At 39.6% G+C, this 25,984-nt stretch overlaps 1 protein-coding gene across 2 annotated transcripts in view; it reads right to left on the bottom strand.

The window, feature by feature from the left end:
* Nucleotides 1–25,984, bottom strand: part of fbxl17 (F-box and leucine-rich repeat protein 17) — a 262,999-nt gene that overhangs the window by 158,388 nt on the left and 78,627 nt on the right. For both annotated transcript variants that reach the window (XM_017467835.3, XM_017467834.3), the window contains exons 6-7: nt 22,998–23,105; nt 5,193–5,323 (exon numbers count right to left, since the gene is read on the bottom strand). In XM_017467835.3, coding sequence (XP_017323324.1) covers nt 5,193–5,323; nt 22,998–23,105 — 239 coding nt within the window. The remainder of the gene's footprint in view (nt 1–5,192; nt 5,324–22,997; nt 23,106–25,984) is intronic.

Here is a 25,984-nt window from a genome sequence, read left to right as displayed (position 1 = left end):
TCCTACATAGGTTAGAACAGGAAGTAAGTCTGGAATTACTAATGGCTCGTTTCAGCTCAGAATCGGTTCAGAATCGGTTCCTTCTCCGTTCGTCATACGCTTTGATGTTTTAAACTTTGCAGACTTTTTACATTCACAAACAGCTCTATGCCACACTAGATGAAGGGTAATATCTGAAAAACCATAATAGGTGGACTTCAAATGAACCTATTTATTTGAGTAGATTATATGAGCACCAAGTTAAGCGAGCTTAAATATGCAAATTTTGGGAGACTCCATTACTCAGTTAAATTGATGAAACAAGTTTACTCAATCAACTTGTTAGGGTTTTCAGTGTATTTTATCTGTTTGTGGGTGCATTTAATTAGAAAATCTATGAAACGGAATAATTTTGTGTTTGTTTTAGATTATAATATACACTATAAACCTTCACCAGCCTCTCTTTTTCCTCTCTTCAGGTTAATAAGACATACAAATGCAGCATCACACAGACTAAAGCAGACTTTCCAATGACAGAAACAGCTTTACCTCTATCTGTTACATCTGTTTATGTGACTTGTCTGCCATACAAGTTACTGTTACTCATACACAGCTATTTTTAATATGTTACTGATGTGACAGTGTGTGTTCGGGAGATGACCATTTTTGAAGAAATGCTGTGAACTTTAAAAAATATATAATAATAAGATTTTGGTATATAAATTACTGAGAAAAATCAAGAGTTATGAAGTGACTTTTTTTGGGCATGTGAAACATAAATCACACAGAGAACTGCAGTAAAGAGCAATTAAGAATAAATCATGAATGAGTGAAGTTATATATAGACTCATTTGGGCAGTTGAAGGGTGATTTTGTGTCTGTGCTCACAGCTTTATTTTTCCATGGTAAGGGTGATATTTGCCCCCTGCATTCTGACTCACATGTCAGTAGAACTATAACAATCTCCATAATATTATTTTACAGAAGCATGCGGTCATCATCTGCTCTTGGCCTCAGTTTCAGCCATAAGGCACACAGGCTGATACAGCACAGGTGTTAAGCCTTACCCAGCATACGATGAAGCTCTAAATAGGTAATCTGTCTTCTTCAGAAACACACGGACCCAGGTATAATCTCAATGGTCCACATGTGATAGAGTGATAGCACTTAAAGATGTCTGAGAGAAACACCTGCTTCTGGCTCAACACATGAAATCAGATCAACCTGCGGTTCCATGTCCTATCCACTTTCCAGTACACAATGCTACGTATCAGTGCCATCTGTGTTTGTTTTTACTATCCTGTGACGTTTTAGCCAACTGGACTTGCAAATGATTACTCAAACAGCCTATAGGACCCCCGCCTCTCTGAGTTAGTATGAACAGAGTCCCAGAAGTAATAATTAAGTCATACTAAAGAGCTCATATTTCATCAACAGATAATGAGCCATTTATGAGCAGAACATAACATTTAGACACAAAACAAAACAGAGTCTAATTTACTTCAGTGGATTTACAGCACCTTTCACATCAGAGTAGGATACCTTCAGACATAACACCATAACTATCTGTGTGTAATTATCAGCAATTTCTTGCTCAGTCCTGTCCTAGAGACTGAGAGTAAAATCTTGGCTAAATCATATATATATGTGTGTGTGTGTGTGTGTGTGTGTGTGTGTGTGTGTGTGTGTGTGTGTGTGTGTGTGATCTTGCAGGTTTTGGTTAACAGAACAGTCATCATCCATCCATCCATCCATTTTCCATACTGCTTAACCTACACAGGGTTGCAGGGGAGCTTGGAGCCTATCCCAGAGGACTCGGGACACAAGGCAGGGGACACCCTGGGTGGGGTGCCAGCCCATTACAGAGCACAATCTCACACACACTCACACACCCATTATGGACAATTTGGAAATGCCAATCAATCTACAGCACGTGTCTGGGGGAGAAAACCGGAGAACCCAGAGGAAACCTCCGAAGCACGGGGAGAACATGAAAAATCCACGCACACAGGGCGGGGGCGGGATTCGAACCCCCAACCCCAGGAGGTGCGAGGCAAACGTACAACAACTAAGTCACCATGCCCCCAACTTTCACCATACTAACACCTCCAGCTCCTTTAAGAGCTCTAGGATAGATTGTGTAGGACTGTGTGCTTGGATTGTGTCGTGTCTCACTTTGAATAAGTAACTTTGTATAAACATAAAAACATAGGCACATGTAAACATAAATACAGGCACATGTAAAACTACTTCACTACACATTAGGCAAATATAGGTAAAAAAAAAAAGAACTATAAAAGGGCTCAAAAGGGCAGTATATGTATTCATATTTGTTGTTCACTCTCTACTCTGAACTGTGCAATATTCCATTGGCCACTTATCTGTATATAAACGAGGAGCTAGTCAACTGTATATATTCATATTCTTATTCATCTGTATTCAAGACATTTTTTCTATTCTATTCGTATTTAATGTGTATTCTTCATCTGTTTTTTGTGTAATTGAGCTGCTGTAACAAGGGAAATTCCCCATTGTGGGATCAATAAAGTTTCATCTGATCTTATCTTATAATGTTAGATAAGTAAATAAAAAAAAAAAATTAAAAGGGGAAATAAAAGCGCATACATTTCTGTATGTGTCTGCTGATTAATTCCAAGCTGTCGCCAAATCAACCCTCTCCAACCATCTGTTTTTTAATCTTTCTGACCCCTTAATTTTGTCAGGGAGGAAAGTTATGTGCTTTGTATGTAATTAAAAATGTATCAAAGGACCAAGAACATCAAGACAATTAGCACCAATCACTGAAGATGTGCTTTTTTTTTTTTTTGGCCCCTCTTAGATCTTGCCTGTTTGTGGGACACTTGAACATAAAAGGCAGAAATTCACAAGTGAAGATCAGCATTCCAGCATTCGTATCCAACACTGAATAAAGAGAGGTGAAAAAGCCCCACTAAAGATAATCCAAAGGTTCTCAAAAAAAATAATAAAGCACTCACAGGGAACAAACCATGGTTGTTTTTTTTAAAAAATCCATTTAAAAGATTTCAGTTTTCAGTGCGGTGAGGGCTTTGAAGAGGGCTAAGGTTAAAAGTGCTCTCTGCTCTCTATGAGGCTACATAATAAAAGCACCTAAAAATGGCCAGGGCTAAACTCTCTTCACCAAAGATCCGTGCTGAAAATGACCCTATCTAAAAAGCATTACATGTACAGCATGCGAGGCTGAAATGAATAATGCAGCTCACTCTGGTGCTCTACAACGGGCTATGATCTCCTTACATTCTGACCAACCACACAAGATTTCAAAATCATTTTCAGGAAGTTGTACTGTACAGTGGGGTAAATTATGTTATATAATATTACCCCCTGTTCAGTGAAATGGTTTTGTGGGTTATATTCAACGGCTTAACATTCAATAACATGTAAACCGCTACGCACTCAGACACATGATAAAACCAGACAGCCGTAGGGAAATGAGTAGCCGTAGCACTTCAGCATGAGAGCCCAGAAATCTTGAAGGCCTTCAGTCCTCCAGATCATGAATGCTCTAGCGTTAATAAATCAAGGCAGCTGAACTGAACTGATTCATCAGTTCCACTGAAAGTGAAAAACTTGGATTGATAATGCTTTAATTTAAGGTCTACATTAATCTAAGGTCTAAATTAAACTTCAAAATACAAGTTTAGCATCAACTCTGCTGTTTGTTTGTTTTATAAAATAGAACACACGATACTTCAGCATCACAGAAAAACATATTGTGACATGATTTAGCACAATATTACTTTCATATTACCATACACGGTTCTACACAAACTTATTTACCCTCCCCGAAGCTGTATTTCAGATACATCTTTCCAGTGAGGAACCAGGGGGCACGGTCTGATTGTTTGCAAAACTTACACAGATTGACCTGCTGACCATTTCAGCCACTTCACTTTTCATACTTTGTAGCTATATAATTAGTAACTGTAGGACATCTGTTGGCCGACTCCCTCGACCCTGCCTTTCAGAAACGGAACCATCTCAGGAGCACTGCTTGTTGGAGATTATTATACCGTATGTTCTGGATCATTCTCAGCACAGCAGTGACGCTGAAATGATGGTGGGTACGTGTGGTGTCAGGCACAATGAATGTACACAAGGCACAGCCACGTTGCTCAGGTTTTTAAACTCTGTTTATTCTTAGGGGCTACTTCATTAGACACCCTTACCTTGTAGGTGTGCAGATAAACACTATAGCTCTTAAATATATTTTTCCATGTGCATTGTGCTCATCATCCTCTAGCCATTTATTAATGTCAGTTTATGACCACAGCACAACTGTTGGCTAGATATTGTGTGTTTGGTTGTTTCTCAAAACCAAACCAGCTCTGGAAAAGAAGTCGACTTAAAAAATTTTTTTAAATCAATGAATAAAATAAAAAAACAGCAACACCTCTGCACCTGCCACATATATAAAGCACATATAGTCAGAACTATAGGTTTTCCTAAAATCGCATTGTCTGGATCACATTGTCTGGTCTGGAAAAGGCATAAATAAGCAGCATAATCCCCAAAAACACTCAAACCTCAATAACTCCATTACCTATTTACAGTGCTGTGAAAAAGTATTTCTTGATTTCTTCTGGTTTTGTGTATATCTCATACTAAATTGGTTCAGAAATTAAAACAAAGTCTAAGATAAAATAAAGGCAACCTGAGTAAACGCAAAATACAGTTTTTTTTTTTAAGTGATAATGTTATTTATTGAAGCAAAGACGTTATCCAATACCAACTGGGCTGTGTGAAAATGTATTTGCCCCCATAGTTACTAATTCCCCATATCTATGAAACTGCATTCATAATGGGGTTCATCTGGACTAGACACAACCAGGGCTGATTAATGCAAACCCTGTTCTATCAAATCATCACTTAAATAGAGTTGCTTAAAAGGTCTTACCCAGTAACACATTATGCCAAGGTTGAGAATTGAAAAGACTTTTTCACACCACTGTATTTATAACACACACACACACACATACATATATATACATATATATATACATATTATATATATATACATATTATATATATATATATATATATATAAAATGAATATTTGATCGACTGTCAAAAATGTCCTGATTTCAGCTGTACCACACAAGCAGCCAGTGTGTGCATTCACAGCTTGTTTTATTTTTGACCATTTGACAGCAATGCTTGTGTGAATAACATACCTATCATTGATGCTCCAGTTGAGGCAGAGGTTAAGGGAGCTGAGGTTCCGGCAATTTCTCACCACCTCCATCACTGTCTCGTTGTTCAGCTCAGAGATGTGCCGGAGATCCAGACTACTCAGATTCCGCAGCTACAGAGGATATAACACATACTGTGATTAATAACTCTCTCTTGCTCACACCCCACACACACACACACACACACACACACACACAGAAGCGCAGCAGGAACTTTATTTTCCATTCACTATTGGAAAATAAAATGAGTGAAAAGATCTACAAAAGGCAAACTGTACCATTAAAGTATATTAAGCCAACTGTGCTGTAAATTAGCTTCATAAAACCAACATATAAGTTGGCAATATATAAGTAATATGTTTGGTTATTCTATGCTCATTTATTTCACTTTCCATGAAAAGGCATTTTGCAAGTACCACACTAGATAATTGCAATATCTAGCCCAGGCAACACAAACACCAGCACAGCCTGCACTATTCCCCTGGAAGTCATGAATTTCATTGAAGCAAACATTTGGTATAATGAACAGAATAATGTGTTCAGAGAAAAAGTCAGATTAGGGGGAAAAAAGAGGGGGGGGGGGGGGGGGAATCACACTCATAAGCATACACAGTTACACTGATGATCTGGGACAAATAACCAGAGTCCTAAGAAATCTAATTAATGACTGGGACTTAATGGTTCATTAACAATTGGAGAAGAAACCCAGGACCCTAGAAGTAAAACGACAGAATCCTTCTGCTTAATAACAGACAGACTTCACTTGTTTTCATAAATTTCCCGCTCTGCAATCATACCTCAAAATTAAGTATGACGGCTAAAGTAGAATTCTGATGAGTACCCTATTCTACAGTCGATGGATTTCTTGTGTTGACTACCGAACACAAAGTAAAAAAAAAACCCACAGAGTTTTCCTCATACAAGATCATTGTTTACTTACCACAAGGTGTTTCACATAGAACTGTTAAAGATAGGACTCCGATAATTGAATCTTTTGCTGTGAAAAAGATCCTTGCTGCTATGTTCAAACGCTGGAAAGTGTACATGCAGAAGTGCAGAGAACCAATTAAACTGCAGCCTTCGATATGAAAGTTGTGGCCGAAAGATATCACACACATCTTTTCACCTGCTGTGCACATACCAACGCTGATAAAGACATATTAAACCAATTAAGCAACCTTTGGATTGAGGAATAAATAAAGTGAATACTACTCATTCATTCAGTCATCTTCAGTAACAGTTTTATCCTGGCCAGGGACACTGGGAAAGAGGCAGGAATACACTCTGTATGGGACACCAGTCCATAGCAGGAACACACACACACACACACACACACACACAGTACTTCACACTTAAAAGCTATTTCTATTACTATTGTACTGTCCACTACTCATTCCTGTTCTTGTCTCATTATTATTATTACTTTTAACACATCTTAAAGTACCAGTTTAAGTATGACTGCACCTTCATTCTATCTTTATCTTTATTACACAATATACACTCACTGAGCACTTTAATAAGAACACCTGTACACCTACTCATTCATACAATTATCTAATCAGCCAATCATGTGGCAGCATTGAAAATGGGTAAAATCATGCAGATGCGGGCGAGCACCTTCAACTAATGTTCACTAATCAACCACGAGAATGGGGAAAAATGGCCAGACGGGTTTGAACTGGCAGAAAGAATACAGTAACTCAGATAACCTCTCTGTACAATTTTTGGTGAGCAGAAAAGCATCTCGGAATGCACATTACGTTGAACCTTGAGGCGGATTGGCTAGACCACGTCGGGTTCCACTTCTGTCAGCCAAGAATAGAAAGCTGAGCCTGTAGTGGGCACAGGCTCACCAAAACTGGACCGTTGAAAACAAGAAAGGAGTAGCCTGGTCTAATGAAGCTCATTTTCTGCTGAGGCACACAGAATCTAGCACCAACAGCATGAATCCATTAAGCCAACCTGCTTTGTGTAAACAGTCCAGGCTGGTGTAGATAGTGTTATGGTGTGGGGAATGTTTTCTTGGCACACGTTGGGCCTGTTAATACCAAACAAACAATCATCACTTGAATGCCACAAACTATTTGAGTATTGTAGCTGACCATGTGCATCACTTCATGGCCACAATTTATCATCTTCTAATGGCTAATTCCAGTATGATAATACACCACGTCACGACGCATTAGTCACCTCAAACTGGTTTCAGGAACATGACAATGAGATCAAATGTTCTTCAGAGGTCTTCCCAGACACCAGATCTGAATCCAATAGAACACCTTTGGGATGTTGTAGAACAGGAGATTCACAGCATGAAGGTGCACCTGAAAAATCTGCACGAACTGCGTGATGCAATCATGTCAACATGGACCAGAATCTCAAAGGAATGTTTCCAACATCTTGTGGAATCCAAGCCATGAAGAACTGAAGCAGTTCTGAGAGCAAAGTGATGCCCTACCGAGTGTTAGTATAATAAAGTGCTCGGTGAATGGATAATGACATAATTTAAGACCTCATTAAATACAGTAATATAAAGATATCATAGCTGCTTAGGATTTGTTAACTACATTATTATATATTACAACCGGTTCTACATATACATTTTACAACCAGTAAAATGTATATGCAGGACAACGCTGTCTGTAAAAAATAAATAACAAATAAATAAAAAATTCACTAAAGATCTACAGCTTCATTTGGCTGTGATATTGTTTAATAATAAGCCTTTGGTTCATGTTACTGAGCAAGAAACCCAGAAACTATCTGTATTAAGCTCCACTTTCCACCAATGCTCCTCTTTTCCTGAATTCATTACACCGCAATCAATAGCTGCACTTCACAGGAGAAGATTAATCATCTCCCCATCCTTAGATAATCACCCTTTCCGTTTCTCACTCTATGCCTCCATCTGCTTCACTCGCAGGCATCCTCACCGTGGTCTCTCTTGTTTTGCCACATCACTCCATTCAGCACATGTAGGGCAACTGAAATAATGCAACAGAACGATGTCTCATACTGATTCTTCTCTTAACACAGGAACGTGGCAGGTAAAAACCAAAGGGCTGACTTGTGAATATGTATTTGCACGATAAAGATGCTTAAAACGACCTGCAAGCTAATGGAATCTTTATATAAGCATGTGCAAGATTATGTCCACCTGCGCTGCTTTCACCACGGTTTTATTTATTCATCTAACTGCTACACTGTCCAACACGGGGGGGAAAAAAGCTAAATCAACTAAGCACTAATAAAAACATAACATCATGTATTAATACTGGTGGGCTCAGTGCATGTTTTGGGGAAAAAAAACTATGCAGATTTATAAAAAGCAAATGCTTTTTATTCTCGTGCTTGGCGTGATCAAATATTAGCACTCCTGTCCATCTGTAGTTTTTAGCAGAACACAGGAAAAAAAGCGATGTGGTGCCGCTGTGGCTTCAGTAAGAAGCAGAAAGAAGAACCGCCGATGACAGCAAACATGCTAGCAACTGACCTGAATTAGAGCAGAACAGCAAACACAAGCTTGCCTACAGGCTGTTCAAATCAATTTCTGTACCAAGGCTTCATTTTCCACAAAGGGTGAAACAGTAGGAAGACTAAGAATACAATCCATTAGCACAATTTTGGTACATCATTATTTTTCCTTTTCATTTCCAAAGAGCACGACATTAACTGCCATTAGCGCCAGGACAGCACAAGCTTTTTGTTTTTTTATAAAAAAAAATATTTCAAATCAGTATATTCTTCTCTATACCTGTAGGTTTTGAATATACCTCTATAAATACTCTCACTCATTGATTAATTAGGCAGACAGATATACACATAGATAGAGAGACAGGCATATATACAGAAAGACTAAAGCAGATTTATAATTAAGATTTAAATTAAAGTGGAAGTGATACAGTACACTATATTTTAATCTGAGACTCTAGCTCTGTAACATTAGCTCTGTACTACATGTTATAATACACAGACAGAGAATAAAAAGAATTAAGCCCAGTTACACGATGCTGTCATTGGAAAATAATAAACCACGTGTTGGTGTTATGCAGAACCAAAGTGTTTTATTCCTCTTATACCACAGTATAACTACACTTTTTAATCAGTGTAGTTACGTTTGATGTTATGGGACCTCTGTGAGAAGTTACTTACGTTATAGCAGCTACAAAAATTCCTATCCTCACCAGCCTCTCTCATTTGAATTCAGTAAAAAATCTGGAAATAGGAACACTCTCCTCTCCTGTGAGGAGAACTTACTGACTGTTACAAAGCACTGACACATGAGACTGCTTCATAAATGTTTAAACAAACATCTCATTACAGAACACTGCACGTCAACAAATATACAATTTTCTTGTTAAATTTTAGTATCGTTAGTAATATTATTAGTCTTGCAAGTAACTTAACACATACCTACAGAATATTACCTACAGAAAGGAACACAAGGACAACACACAACGTGTGTTAATTAAGGCAACAAAAAGCGATTCTACATAAAGGTGTACTACTGTATGTATGTTGTAGTGAGGATGGCACTCAGAAGAGTAATGCTGCTCAGAAACATGATAGCTTTATATTCAGCACTCAACTCCGATCATACAGCAATTTGGCAGATTCTAAATCAACATTTCATCATGCCTCCTTCTTGTAAGCACGTAACACTATAGCATACAGTCATGTGGAAAAAATAAGTACACCCCATGGAAATTGTTGTTGGGGTGTTTTGTTTGTTTGTTTTTTTACATATTTGGACAAGCAAATATTTGATCCTCTTTGAAACAGTGCCCATTAATTAAGGTTACACTCCATCAAATGACATAAAATTGACATTTTGTAGTAATTTTCACAATTTAAATGAACAAAAAACAGATCAGTCACATGGAAAAAGTAAGTACACCCCTACATTTATCACAGCTTCAAATCAATAAATTAGAATCAGGTGCTCAAGATTGGCTGTCAGTTATTAGAAGCTGCTTAGGGAGTGCAGGTGGAACCAATCTTATTTATACCCCTCCCATATCTAGTGTCTGGTGTTCCCTTTGTTATTGAGGTGTGTGGTGTCATCATGCCAAGATCTAAAGCATTCTGTAAGGCCTTCAGAAAAAAAGGTTTGTGGATGCCTATGAGTCTAGCAAGGGATTTAAAAAGATCTCCAAATTATTTGAAATACATCAGTCCACTGTAAGGAAAATCATGTACAAGTGGCGGACATTTCAAACGATGTCAATTTGTCCAGGACTGGACACCCCAGCAAATTCAGCCCAAGATGTTATGTTATGGTTTGGGGTTGCTTCACTGCTTCAGGGACTGGACAGCTTGAATTCATTGATTCAACTATGACTTCTGCATCATATCAAAGAGTGCTTGAAGATAATGTGAGGACATCTGTCCAAAAGTTGAAGTTGAACCGAAAGTGGACCTTTCAACATGATAATGATCTGAAGCACACTCGCAAATCCACCAAATAATGGCTCAAAAAGAAGAAATGGAGGGTTATGGAATGGGCTAGTCAAAGCCCGGATTTGAATCCTATTGAAATGTTGTGGGGGAATTGAAACAGGCAGTACATGCAAGAAAACCCTTAAACATCTTGCAACTGAAAGAATATTGCAGGGAATAGTGCTCAAAAATTCCAGCAAGCCGATGTCAGAGACTGGTGGAGAATTGTGCAAAACGTCAACAAGAAGTTATTTCTGCTAAAGGGGGCAATACTAGCTTCTGAGGCCAAGAGTGTACTTACTTTTTCACAGAAGAATATCACAACTATTATTTCTGTTGAATAAATGATTGAAAAAGGTGATTTTCCTTGTGGCTTTGTTGAAGTATATCAACTTTATTAATTGGCACTGTTTCAAAGATGATCAAATGTTTGCTTGTCCATGGGGTGTACATATTTTCACATGACTGTAGCACCCTATCTGTTGGGCTAGAATGAACCAGTTCAGTTTTGCTTTATTGTAGCCTCACTAATCCACTGATGAGACCAATTCCAAAAGGTATGTTTGGTGCAGAATAAGCACATCACCTTAAAAACACTATACCCATTGGTGAGGTATGGTGATAGCAGCATCATGCTTTAGGGCTGGTTTTGAAACCTTTTTGAGAAAGTTCCGACACGATTTATCTTGGTTTCATTTTTTTACATCACAAAAATACCAACCATTTGAACAGGAGTGGGTAGACTTAAATGCTTCGACTCAGCCACCATTTTCTCCTCTGCTCAAACTGTACAAACACACCTGAGCGCTGACCAGTGCAGAAGAGCAAACAAACTGTTTGTTAAATCATACATATTGATAGATCCTATTACATATTAAACATTCTCCATTTACCACGACGGAAAGTGACTGAGCCGTGTAAGTGCATCTTTCCAACTGGAAAATTTAGTCAATACAAGAACACCAGCCAAAAAATTACTAATGAGAAATTGGGGAGGGAGCGGGGCTTCCAAGGGGCATCAGTTAATATTGGAGAGTTCAATACAGCTATTGGCTAATCTACCATTTAGTATTAGAGAAAACAGGAAACTCGTTCATTTTTGAGTTCCTGATATTAAAATGCAGAGCTCATACACAAAATGCATAAAGGTTGGGAAGTCTCATGCAATCATTTTAAATAAGTTTTTTTTTTTTTGCATTTTCCATCTTACCCCTACCCTGCAATCTATAACACAGTTTGAATACCTCTGGCAAGCTGAGTAGTTAAACTGCGTGTTCTGTACATTCTGAACAACACATAAAACCATGAACATAATATATCCTATTTAAACTTCCCGCTTATTTATCCTCATTAAAATGAATTAAAATAAACGCAATAAAGGTTGTGTGCGCTTCGGTAAATACGGTTTAAAAGTATGTTACACCCTAACACACCTGTTGAGTCTTAACACAAATTCATGGCATGTGGGAAAATAGATATTTTAATGCATATAAATAAGTAATTAAATAATCAAATAAATAACAGTTTTACAAATGCTGCCCCGAACTCTACCCTTATCTGTAAGTTGTTGAGTTTGTGGATTGTTTTGTTGTTTTTTTTTGACAGATTTTTTTTCCTACTATTTTGTGTCCTATTGAATCAGATATTGATGACAGCATTATTTGTGGTATTTGATTTACTTCACAACAGCTGTGGAATTCTGGTGTGTATTTATTCACGTACAGTATTCTAATATGCCACATTTCCATATTTAATAATACAGTGCGGCTACGTTTAACTTATGTGTGAGCGCATCACAGTTCTCACACTGCAATAAGGGCACTGGAATATAAAGCATTAGCAGCTTAATTACTTAAGTCCCTCAGAGCACAGAGCATCTTATAGTTCACATAGAGTGCCGTGAGCATCAGATTTGTAGAACAGCTCATCAACATGCGCACGCATTGGAGCTATAGTCTCTGCGTGCCCCAGTGACCGGTTGTGTATCAAACAGCTAAATTATTCATGGAGAAATGCGATTTCTTTGTTTGCAAAACAAAAGGGTGTCAAGTACACGAGACCTCACAGTAAGTGTGCGTCTCTCTTTTGGAGAATACAGGGCTGTGTTCCATCACTACATTAATAGCAATCGCACCATACACACAAATTGGCACACTGTTGAGCTTTTCCTGCTCTTTCGTACAGTCTCTGCTTTTTTTTCAGCTCTTTGCCCTCTTATCTTGCATTTCCAGCCAAACGAGCGGCAAAATAAATAAATAAATAAATAAATAAATAAACAGTAGGAGACTGGAAGCTGAATCGGTTCGCTTGCAGACTACAACGTGCGTCCGACACTGATGGACTCATGAATGCATTTGTGTACAAAAGTAGGCTGAGATGATCACAGTGTAACAAACAGGTCAGTTTTTCACTTCTGTTCAGGAGAATGCGCTTATTATAGCATGGTGTTTTTTTCTCTCTACTGAATATGAATTCAAGAAGCTGTTCCTCAAAACATCCAGGCTCCTGCTGAAACCAAGCTGTTCTACATTTGCTCTCCAGAGAGCTCACAATGTTCAAAATTTTCTGACAAATAAGGCCACCAACATCCACTGCATTCAAAACAAACTAGCTAAAGTAACCAAATTCATCACATTTCCAAAAAGTGTCATATCTGTGTGTTCCCCCGACCCCAGCCTCTTTTTGTTTTTTTCGCTTGATTAGTATTGATGTGATTTTAGGGGCGCTGATACGACGGCATCTTCCACTTGATCAGCTTCTAGGGAAGGAGTTTGAGGAATGGTTCATTTCTCTTGTGTGCCAGAGAAAAGAGGCTCTGGCAGATGATGTTGGCAAGGGGAAACCGCTTGGAAGTGGCGTGCTGCTCCAAGTTGGCTACCGGCGTGTGTAATTATTCAGTCTGTTAATAAAAACACAGGGAAACTTGTGAAATGCAGCTGTTCTTAAGCCTGCCCTGTGCAAAGACTCTATCTCGCCAAATTTATCATCGCCCCAGGGTTTGACGATAAGCCGCAACGGGCATTTATTAACTCTTGGTTTCATAATGCACCATGACAGAAGGCAGAAATAAATAAATAGAAGCCAGAGGAAAGGTCTCGTTTCAGAGAGTCATTAAAACAGTGATGGAAAAGAGAGCGTCTACTTCCTGGCTGCTTAGGTGCGCCGAGCTCCAGGCGTCTAAAACTCCCGGAGGTCTCTTAACAAATAAAAGAGACAGCCTAGTCCAAAATCAATACTAACACGATCACATGATGTAGAACGCGTTCACCACTGTTCATCCAACCTTGATTCAAATGATTAAGAGAGCTACATGAAAATCGATGATATAAAAATAAAAACGGCATGTCAAACGCCTGCATCCAAGCAAAATATGACAGATCGCGTATGAAGAATGGATTAATAAACTTAAATCAATGTTATTTTTGGTAAAGAGACACTGGATTCGTATTTTCACACTCTACTCTCCCAAAGTAAGCACTGCTTTGCTTTAAATTCGCCTAGAGAGTCTTATATGGAAAGCATGACGTAGAAAATATATATATATATTGCTGCTTCGTCATTGAGACAGGAACTGTGAAAGCAGTTTGAAAACACAGCTTCTACCTTACATTAAAACTGTGGCGCACATGATAAAAATCACTAGTCAAAAGGCAGCCAATGTCCACAGCCAGGACGTGACAGAATTTATTTGTTGCTGCAAAGACATAAAATAATAGTGTTATAAGAGCACAGTGGGCCAAACACATAAAATGTCTGGTGGGTTGAATATCCCAGAAGTGACTAAGTATTTCCACTTAAGCTAACGGGGATGACGGACTCCGCCAGGTAAACACCATATAAACTTTACAGCTCTAAGGAAAAGGCAGTGAGTGTGCTGAAATATTGATGAATAATTTTAGCTTATTATATAGTGCGCTCAGTTGCACTATTTGAGCACGCTATGCGATTACATAAATCTAAACAGACAAGTCGACTCGTCTTTTGGAGCACTGAAAGAAATCAGTTGAAAAAGCACTCAAAATGAGCTGGGTAATTTTTATGTTGCCAACTATCAATAATTCCCCCCTCACCACCTTTGCTATTTATGTATTTATTTGTATTTTTTTTTAAATAGTAGGCATGCAATTATACGCCTACTTAGAACATTGAGCTTACATTATGGTAAATAAACGTACCATCCACAGAATGTTAGATTAAATTCACTCTATTGTTTGCACGTTAAAAAAAAAAAAAAAAAAAAAAAAAAAAAAGTCCTATGTACTGTATATGCATAAACAAACCATTTTTCATTTCTTTTCATTTACACATTTAACAAAGGATCACTGTGATAAAAATCCCACAACAGCAGGCACTCTGCACTCGCTGTGTCTAATAACAGAGCTGGGCTTGTGTGATGAACTGCAGCCATCAGATTATTATAAACATGTATTTCCACTGTATACGATCACATATAGATTGTTTTCCCCACAACACCACTACACTCAGAGGCAGTTAGAACTTTCATAAAGTTTACATTTTAACTGACACCAGAGCATGCAGTGTTTGTAGTGTTTCCAGCCAGAAAGCATGTCCGTGTCACACATGGTACACAGCAGGTCCTGAGTACAAAAATGTGCTTTGTGTACGCATCAACCATGTCGCTCTGTGTGCTGGTCTAAAAGGCTCAGAATATCAAAATGTTTACTTCCATTGGCAAAGTGGTTCATTTTACTGAGCTCCTCTTCCTAAAATACTTATCTGAAAATGTAACATAAAATAGCATTTCAATGCACACTACATACACTTGGGAGCACACACATTCAGTATTTTCTCTTATATATCTCTGGGACTTTAATCGTGGCATGGACGTTGGTGCCAGATGGGCTGGTTCGAGTATTTCTGAAATTGCTGATCTCCTGGGAATTTCACACACAACAGTCTCTACAGGTGCATCTCAAAAAATTTGACTATCGTGTAAAAGTGCATTTTTTCCCGTAATTTAATTCAAAAAGTAGAACTTTTATATATTCTAGATTCATTATGCATAAAATGAAATATTTCAAGACTTTTTTTTTGTTTGTTTTAATCTTGATGATTAAAGTTTACAGCTCATGGAAATCAAAAATCCAGTCTCTCAAAATATTAAAATAAAGAATTTATAATACAGAAATGTCAACCTTCTGAACAGTATATTAATTTATGCACTCAATACTTGGTCGGGGCTCCTTTTGCACATATTACTCCATCAACGCAGCGTCTGGTGTCTCTCATAGATTCTCTATGGGGCTCAGGTGAGACGAGTTGTTGGCCAGTCAAGCACAGTAATACCAGGGCCAGCAAACCAGTTACTAGTAGTTTTGGCACTGTGGGCAGGTGCCAAGTCCAGCTGGAAAAGGAAATCAGCATCTCCATAAAGCTCATCAACAGATGGAAGCATGTAGTGCTCTAAAATCTCCTGGTAGATGCTGCATTGACTCTTGACTTGAGAAAACACAGTGGACCAACACCAGCAGATGACATGGTACACCAGATCATCACTGACTGTGGAAACTTCACACTGGACTTCAAGCAACTTGGATTCTGTGCCTCTCCACTCTTCCTCCAGACTCTGCGACCTTGATTTCCAAATGAAATGCAAAATTTACTTTCATCTTCCCCATGATAGTGGTTGTGTGTACTGAATGAACCAGACTGAAAGATTAAAGGCTCAGGAAACCTTTGCAGGTGTTTCGAGTTAATTATCTGATTAGAGCTTTTCTCAGGTCGACAGTTCTGTATTATAAATCCTTTATTATAATATTTTGAGATACTGGATTTTTGATTCCCCATAAGCCATAACCATCAAGATTAAAACAAAAAAAAGGTTGGAAATATTTCACATTTTGAAGTAAATTATGGGGGAAAAAATGTACTTTTCCACGATATTCTAATGTTTTGAGATGCACCTGTAGTGTTTACACAGAATGGTGCGAAAAACAAAAACCATTGCGTGAATGCTAATTCTCTGGCTCGAAACACTTTTGTTGTTAAGAGAGATCAGAGAAAAATTTCCAGAATGTTCGAGCTGCCAGGAAGGATATAGTAACTCAAATAATCACTCTTTACCACCGTGCTGAGCAGAAAAGCATCTCAGCATGCACAAAACATCGAAATTTGGGGTGGATGAGCTACAACAGCAGAAGGTCACATCAGGTTCGACTCCTGTCAGCCAAGAACAAGAATCTGAGACTATCATGGGCACAGACTCATCCAAACTGGACAGCTGAAGATTAAAGGGTGAAGAAGAAAAAACTCCTGGTCTTTTTCCAGTTTTCAACCGTCCAGTTTGGGTGAGTTTGTGCCCATGATAGTCTCAAATTCTTGTTCTTGACTGACAGGAGTCGAACCTGATGTGGTCTTCTAGTGAGATGCTTTTCAGCTCACCATGGTTGAAAACAGTGATTATTCAAGTTACTATAGACTTATTGTCAGCTCAAACCCGTCTGGTAATTCTCCTCTGATCTCTCGCAACAACAAGGTGTTTCAGGCAGCAGTCCTTCCACTTACAGGATGTTCTTTCGTTTTTTGCACCATTCCCTGTAAAATCTACAGACTGTTGTGTGTGAAATGAACAGAGATGAACAGTTTCTGAAATACTCAAAGCAGCCCATCTGGCCCCAAAAACCATGCCACGGTTAAAGTCACACACATCGCACTTTTTCACCCTATTCTGATGTTTGATATGAACATTACCAGAAACTCTTGACCTGTATCTGCATGAGCTAATCTGCCTGGTTTAGTGTCATGTTAGTCTGTGCCCACTGGAGCCTCAGATTCCTGTTGTGAATTCTGTAATGATGATTCACTTGAGCACAACTGCAATAATGATTTAGGCTGAAGTACAGGTCATATAATTAAACATTTATTTAGAAGACTTCTAAATAAATAAATGTACAACCACTACTTACACCTGTACACCAGCGCATTCATACAATTGTCCATTCAGCCAATTCGAGCAGACAGGGAGCCCAAATTAAATCAAATATCCACACTTTGTATCCACACAAACTGTATCGAGCAGAAAAGCCCTTTCAGAATGCACAACAGGAAAATGAGGGTACACTGGGCACAGGTTGACCTAAAATGGACAGTTGTTAAATTAGAAAAAAAGACTAGGCAACATTTTTCCCCATATTCAACTGCCTCGTTTCAATTAGCCCGCGCCCACTGTAGCCTCAGATTCCTGTTCTTGGCTGACAGAAGCAGACCCGATGTGGACATCTGTGGTTATAACCCATCCACCTCAAGGTTTGTTTCTTTTATGTTTTGAGATGCTCTTCTGCTTACCACTGTAATAAAGTGTGGTTATCTGAATGACCATAACCTGTCCACTTGAACCAGCTTGGCCAATCTCCTCTGACCTCTCTCAACAAGCCATTTCCACCCACTGAACTGGGTTGCGCTGTTTGCTGGTTACTGTTTGTAAACCAAAGTGACTGTTGTGTGTGAAAATCCCACATCAGCAGTTTCACAAATACTCAAACCAGCCTGTCTGGCACCAACAACCATGCCCTGGTCAAAGTCACCGAGATGACATTTTTCCCCATTCGGACATTTGATTTTGAACATCTTTTCTGTTACGGTAAATGGAAAAAAATCATGTGACATCGACATTAAGAAGCATATGGGCAGAGGACTGAAGATAACAAACCTGCAGGTCTCCCTCTGTCCAGTATGATAAGAGATTCTGGCCTCTGATTCCTGCAGGGCTGTGGTCAGGTCACATGATCAGATTCTCATCTACTGCACAAAAACCATAACTAGAGATTTATTGAGGAGAAATCCACCAAGACCTCATGAGACACAGCAACAGGGCAGCACTTCAAACCTTTGTGGATACTCTCCTTTCAGCCATTTTTAGACATATATTACACTCCCTAAGATTATAGAGAGATAGTCCAAAAACACAATACTTCAACAATAATTGAATTATGTGTTATATCTTATTTTTGCACAGCATTCAGCTTTAGTTTCCATTGTCTCATTTACCCTATTGACCCACAGTTTCATAACTGTTTTTTTTTTTTAAGAAATATATATTTTTTTTAATGTAAAAATGACAACCACAGAAATGATAGACTATGTTAGAAGACAATAATTTAATAACAGCTCTGCTAAAAATGAAACCTGTGCTTCTCTTACGTCTGTGCTTCTGATTTCCATTCTGGCTTCTCTGCCATCACCTCATGTGTCTTCTGCAATGCAGAAATGGGACTAAAAGTATGGTGGCATTTATCATAAAAGCCTTTTGATAAACTTAGCTGCAGCCCTTTCTGAACTCTCTGCCCCCCCCCCCCCCCCCCCCCCCCCCTTCTCTTTTACATACTGTAGATTTGAAGAGTCGGCCAAGAAACCATATTTCCCCCCTTGCTAATTTTGAAACGCTGCAGAATTCCTTTCTTCCTTCAGCCGTTGGATGTGAATAAAATGATTAGAATAATTTCTCCCTTCTCTGGTACCCCCGCTCCTTGTTTCCTCATCCCCTGAGTATTTTGGGGGGGTTATCGCTCAATGCAAGGGTGGCTCAAAGGCCGCTGGCAGCCTGTTTATTTTGCCTTTCCCAGGCAGGAATACGAGATAAGAGACGGGTGGTCGTTTCCAACCAATGAGAGAGAGAGAGAGAGAGAGAGAGAGAGAGAGAGAGAGAGAGAGAGAGAGAGAGAGAGATATTAGTAGAGACCCAAGAAGGCCCAATTATCTAGATGCCCTCAAACACCTACTGGCCACCACCAACCACACCAGCCTCTTCAGCATGCCATCAAGTAGTGATGTTTCAGGACTAGATCCACATTGATGAGAACTCTGCGTGGCATCTAGACTGTTGGTGGAGCTGTTCATCCTGTTCACTTGAATTTCACAAAGTAATTGGGCACCTCACAGCTCGCCGCTTCAGTGTCCCCAGATCGACCTTGAGCTCAGGTTACTGTCTGTGTGGAGTAGCGCATGCTCTCCCCGTCTCCATGTAGAGTCCCTTCTGGTTCCCCAACTCCTCACACCTCCAGCACACATGCAAGATGGACTACACTAAATTGTGCACAGGTGTGAATATGTATGTGCATGATACAGGCATCCCATCCAGGGTGTATTCCCACCTCACCCACTAGGCTCTGCATCCAATGCAACCCTCACTGGGATAAAGCAGTTGCTGAAGATGAATAAATGAACGAAAACATGAGGCGTAATATATTCAAATCATAAGCAAAACCCCCAAAATTCAATTGTCAGGGTCGATTAGCCTTTTAAACGTCAGGCCAACACAGCTAGGCTTGCGAACCGTCCCTGAGAATCCACGGCTCGGCTTAGATTCTCGCTGGGGAGCTCTTCGTTTTTGTTTGATCGCTTTACAAGAACTAAAGCAGGCTCAAATTAAGAACAGAGCTGGCAAAGATGAGAAAACAGAAAATCTGTTATTACTGTCACACACATGATGCTTTCAGAAAATGCTCCTTGGACTTTTGTTTTTGCTTTCCTTTTTATCTAAATGGATTTTTTTTTTTTTTTGTCTTTCCCATCTGAGCATAATATTAGAATTCCAGAGGGAGTGTGTGAGATTGATGGGTAAGTGAAGTCAAGGCAGAGCCATTAAGATGAAGGGCCATCTAAAACATCCCAAAAGAACAAAGTGAAGGGTTTTTGGCTAAAGCGGCCTGTTCAAGACGCTTTCACAGACCGTGTGATAATCACTACCAAATGACGGAGGTATGTGTGGTAGAGTGAAGAGGGGGAGATGCTATATTAAATCTAGATGTGTGCCAATGCAAAGCTGCAGGGCTCCAAGTTATGAAAGTCTATTCAAGGTGCTTCTCTTGCTTCCCCGCTTTTTTTTTTTTTTTTTTTTAAACACAACACCTATATGCATGTGATCCAACAGGATAGATGAGTCCTGGCAGTCATCTAGCAAAAGAAGAAAGAGAAAGCGCATAGGCATCAAGGCCAGAGTTCAGACTGGGAGAGGAAAGCGGAAACCTCCTGCAGTTTAATGGAGATGGTCTTCATAGTTTGCCAGCTGCCTCTGCTCTATCCGTCCACACACCTCCTCCAGCACGCATTACCCATGTATGACCTCGGCAGAACTCCTCTCCGAAGTGCCACTTAATCTCCTCTGCGAGATGCAAAGGAGCAAGAACACTCTCAGGAAGCAAAATCAACATCCGTCCAGCCTTTCATGCTCCATATCCGTTACAAAAACCCGCGATGAAAACGCACGTCAAGAAATTCATTAATACGGCCATAAGGACTTGCAACACTCAGAACAGACATGATGGTGATTTATTTTCCCTGTGTTCAAATTCCCCAGTTCTCCTGTGAGAAAATGTGAACAGACGTACACAGCATTGCTGGAAAATAACATCGCTCCTCGGCGGATATATGAAGAGGCTGCTTTAAGCAGAAGAACGCCATTCGGTGAAAGTCTAGGAATTTACCCTCACGACTTATCTTAAGTAACATCTCTCACTGTCAGTGTCTACAGTACGGCAGAGCTCTATATAACTGCTTGTCTGCTCAGATTAAAACTCCTTCACTCAAATCAGATCTGAGCCACACTTCGGTAGCAGTACTTAATGCAAATTAAAGCGAGGGATATGAGAAGTTAATAAAAAAAATTAAAAAAAAGTAATAGACTTCTTTTCTGATGACTTTTCAAACCGTGAGGTGATGGTTCTGATTATAAAGGCAGGTAGATCCCGGGCCCGGAGAGTCATCAAAAATTCCATTCCTGAACGAGACTCATTTCTGTAGATGATGGATAAGATTGATGGCAGACTTGAATGATCATAGAAGGAGATCATTAAACAGCTGGAGAAAGGTGAAGGCTTATTTATGAGATCTGAGAACGTGCGAGATTGAGGGTTGGCTCTCCAAACGGGTGCTCGAAGACAGGAAGGCGTTAACGGGCAGATCCGTACTGCTTTCTGCAGCAACACTAAATTTAAATAACCTGCTCAACTACAAGCCTGTTTTCATAAACACTCGCACTGATGTTAAAGCATATGATGTTGCTTTTGGACTTGCGGAACATTAAATTGAAGAATACTTTTATTGTCCATCGTATTGTTCACTCTGTGTTAAAGTGAGAGCAAAAGCTAATACAAAAACTTGCAATGACTTAACTGTGGGGGGTAAAAAAAAAAAATCATCAAATCTCCAAAAATCACATTAACATTCTTCTTTTCCCATCCTGCCTCTCAGGCTCGTTCTCACACACACCGTATAATTTGTGTTGTTTCATAAACAGAATATACCGAGTGGAGAAAACGGAAAAAAACCCAGTTGGAGCTGAGGTGGGGAAGGGAGGGAGGTCTGGACTATGATCTGCTGAATAAAGCAGGTCCCTCTGGTGGAGAGCAAGCTTATTTCCCATTCCGAGTTCTGGCACTAAATGAAATGGAAATAAAAATCCGGAGAGAGGATGCGACACAAGGTGGATGTGCGACCTCATTTCAATAATTGTTATGCTACATAAACGCTGCCACCAGGTGAATTATACAGTGTAATGATATTTTTAGGAATTCCCCATGAAAATGAGACGCACAGCAGTCTATTTCCACCGCTCCAGGCTGAGCTTTCGACAAAGCTTGGGTGGCTTAGGTGGGCACTGTCTGCACTGTGCGCCACTTTCAGTTTCATTTCCATTTAGAGTACACGACATTACATTGTGAACAGCATATTTAAGGGATTTGTGAACAAACATGCTGTAACAATGAATATAATATGATTTTCCAAGACTACATGGTCCTATAACATAAATAACTGTTGAAATGAATGCGTTTTGTTACTAATAAATGTGACTTTATTGGTCAGCTGACCTCCTACAACTTGTTTTAGTGTGTTATTAATCCTGGGACTCCATGTGAGAAAAGAGCATGAGGTACACACTAGAACACACATATCTTATCATTCCCATTTACACAATTACAGCTCGGCGTTTGATGCGACCATGAGGGAGATATCTTCAACCACAGAATCTGCTCTCATTAGCATGGTAATGCACAACCAGCAGGGTGTTCTCACAGCTTCTACGTTTTACGATTCACCTCATTACACTCTAATGAAATTTAAAAGTAAAGGAGAAAACTTCAACCAGAGTTTGAGTAATCTGTGAGGATGGGTTTAGCTTTGGTGTGGGGTAGGACGATGGAATTCTTCTGATTACTGGCAAATGTCTTGTTTATATTCGCTCCTTACTCAAACGGGTCAGCGAGTAGTGTTTACAAGTGCTCGAGGTATGCTTTTGAAACCTGACGTTCGTGTTAAATAAGCAGTTTTTTTGAATCTGGACCAACAGGACTGCGTGGTCCATACTGTCGACTGGTGAAGATATCTGGGACTCACCCTGGTGAGGTGTATAACTCCCTGTGAGGTGACCGAGCAGCCCATGAAGCCCACAAACTGCAGCTCTGGACAGTGTTCTGCAAACGCCTGCACTGATCTGTCAGTCACCTGCGAACAAGAAGAAGATAAGAGACATTAAAACATTACGTGTGGTCCATATATCCATCCAGCCATCCATTTTCCAAACCGCTAATCCTACACAGGGTCGTTGGGAAGCCTGGAGCCTATACCAGGGGATTCAGTGGGGACGGGGTGCCAGCCCATCACAGGGCACAAATCACACACACAATTTGGAAATGTCAATCAGCCTACAACGCATGTCTTTGGACGCATGTCTTTGTTCAATTTGGGAACTGAACCCCCGACCCCAGAGGTGCGAAGGAGTAAACATGCTAACCCCTAAGCCACAAACAGAAATATATGCATTAACATTCTACAATACAGTTTGCAATTTTTCCACTCTGACAAACAATAAAAAAAACTTTATATTTGTGAGTAACAGAGAACATAGACCTAAACCTCAGATGCACAGTGAGCATAGACAGAAAGGCTGTGATATTACACACTGTCTAAGGCAGAAAGAACAAAGGCACTAGAGGTCAATCCCAAGTGCTGAGTGATAGACAGAGCTGAAAGCAGCAAGGCAATGTGGAGCTCACCCCACCTCTGTCTCCCTGCTATGGGTGTCACTGTCTATAAATCTGAAATCAATCTGCACTGAGCCACAGAACCAACGCTGTGTGGTGGAGATCCAAAACTAATGGGAGGAGAATGAATAGAACAGGGAGTGGGGGGGATAAGAGGGTGAGACAAAGGCAGGGAAAGCTAGAGAACAGAAGTAAAGTCAGAGAAAGGGGATTAAGGAAATATTAGCTGTGTTTTAACACCCCTGGCCCGTCCATCAGTACAATCGAGACACACCCATTCCCAGTGCTTTCAAGTTCGCGACACTGGCCCCAGACAAGAAGAATAGCTGGGTGATTAATGTTCATCGTGAAGAGCGCTTTTAATCCATCAACCCTTCAACGCTGATCTAACTGATTTAAAACAAAGCACAAATGTAGACAGGCTTTATAGATTTGAGAACTCTTAATTGGCCAAATGTATAGGGGGCAGATAAATTAGATTCGTCAATTCATCACAAGAAATCACAATCTGTACTATATAACAACCAGACAAGTGTAACACAAGTAAGAGACAAGCATAAAGGATCTCAAAGTATAAAAGTCTATTGTAATTAATAACTGCTTGATTGCTAAGAAGATAGAAATTTCGTGGCAGCCTTCGGATTACCCATATTCTGTCATCCACTTCACTCTCGCATCTCTAATAAAGACCAGCAAATGGAAAGGGAAAAAAGGTAAATGCTGGTATTGGTTGGTTCTGTAGAATTAGCCCAATTTACACTAAGTCTAAGGCTTTTACTTTACCGGCTTTACTAGCAGCTACAGTTGTACAGTAAGCCATAACCTGTGAAACAAAGAAAAAGTCCAAAACTACTTAATTTAAAGTAAACATTCACTTAAGCACAAATGGAATAGTGATTAAGGTTGAAGCACAGGTTCTTTGAAAAAACGATATCGCATGAGCAAGAGTAAGGTTATAGTGAATATCAGCACAGCTGTGATTTGACCACAGGCACGAGACCACAAATGATCTAAAAACTTGTCTATTCTTTTATCTATTCTTCATATTGTGACAATAAACCTCAATGCCTCATATAAGTACCAGGTCCTGAGACTCTGACCCGCTCTGCTGCTTAGAGGAGGATGCTGCTTAACCCGTTTGCCGAGTGTGAAATTAAGTGTCACGTAAAACAGCATGTGGCCCTTAAAAGTTAACCATAAGTCCACTTTTAGTGCTTCGGACTGACATTTGTACTACTGCCTGCTAGTCTATGGGATAAGTGATGGGTCTGTGGATAGCACATGCACCCTAGACCACCCGCTGATTCAGTCCTCCTTGAAATCAGTACAACCGCAATGACGTCACGTCAGTGATATTCTTTACGGCTTTTTTCTACAAAACACGCTCCATATAACTCGGCACTTCTCCATATTAAATAGCCAGACATGACTGTTTAACTGTCACACAAGCAATAGGTTTAATGCAACTTAAAAGCTTAAAAAAAACACGACAAATCACATCCCGGATCATTGATCAAAGATGTCAAAGAAGATCCGGTTCTAAGTTACGTTACATCTCTGTGGTTTCCATATTCTCTTCAATAACATCTGCTGAGAAAACGAACACACACATCTGGCTTGAATTCAGCATCTCTGTCTCATTACTGTAGAATTAACAAGCTCCATAGCCCAAGACCATCGACCGGCCACGCTAACAATTAACCAAGACGGAGTGATGACGGATTTAGAGCGATTGCCTGAATAGGGACAGGATGGACATGCAACAAATCCCAAAAGAGAGAGAAGACCGTAAAGAGAAATGAAGAACGATAGCTGTGTAATCGAGTTGACAGAATCAAAACAGATCATTCACCCTCAGATCTGGTCTTTTATTCCAGCTATGGCAGCACCAGAAAATAGATCATTTAGGACTTAAATCTCAAATTTGATTAAGGGCAATGGTTCTTTCCTTAGATAACTGGCATTAATCGCTGTCCAAGAATATAGCACAGAGAACAAACAACTCAGAAAAAGTGTGGTCTTTGAGTGTATGGAGCAAACTGCCTCGAAATCGCCAAAAATGTTTGTTTTGTTGTTTCAAATGTTTCTGTTCTCTCAATATTTTATCCCTCCCTATCTCAAGATAAGTGATTTTAATCCCCCATCATCAGGCCAATATTCTGTACTCTGTCTGTTAATGTATAGCTGTCGATTTTCTCAGTAAACCCATCATGGATTTAAAAATGGTGCTTTATAATAACAATAATTACTCATCCAAATAAATAACAATCATGATTGTTGTTGGTATTATCATCATCATGATTGTGATTATGATTATTATTGGGTGAATTTATAAGCTGT

This window comes from Ictalurus punctatus, chromosome 5, assembly GCF_001660625.3.
Source record: "Ictalurus punctatus breed USDA103 chromosome 5, Coco_2.0, whole genome shotgun sequence".
In the NCBI taxonomy this organism is placed as follows: Eukaryota; Metazoa; Chordata; class Actinopteri; order Siluriformes; family Ictaluridae; genus Ictalurus; species Ictalurus punctatus.
The sequence above is the reverse complement of the archived record's forward strand: the minus strand, read 5'-3'. Positions and strand labels throughout refer to the sequence as shown.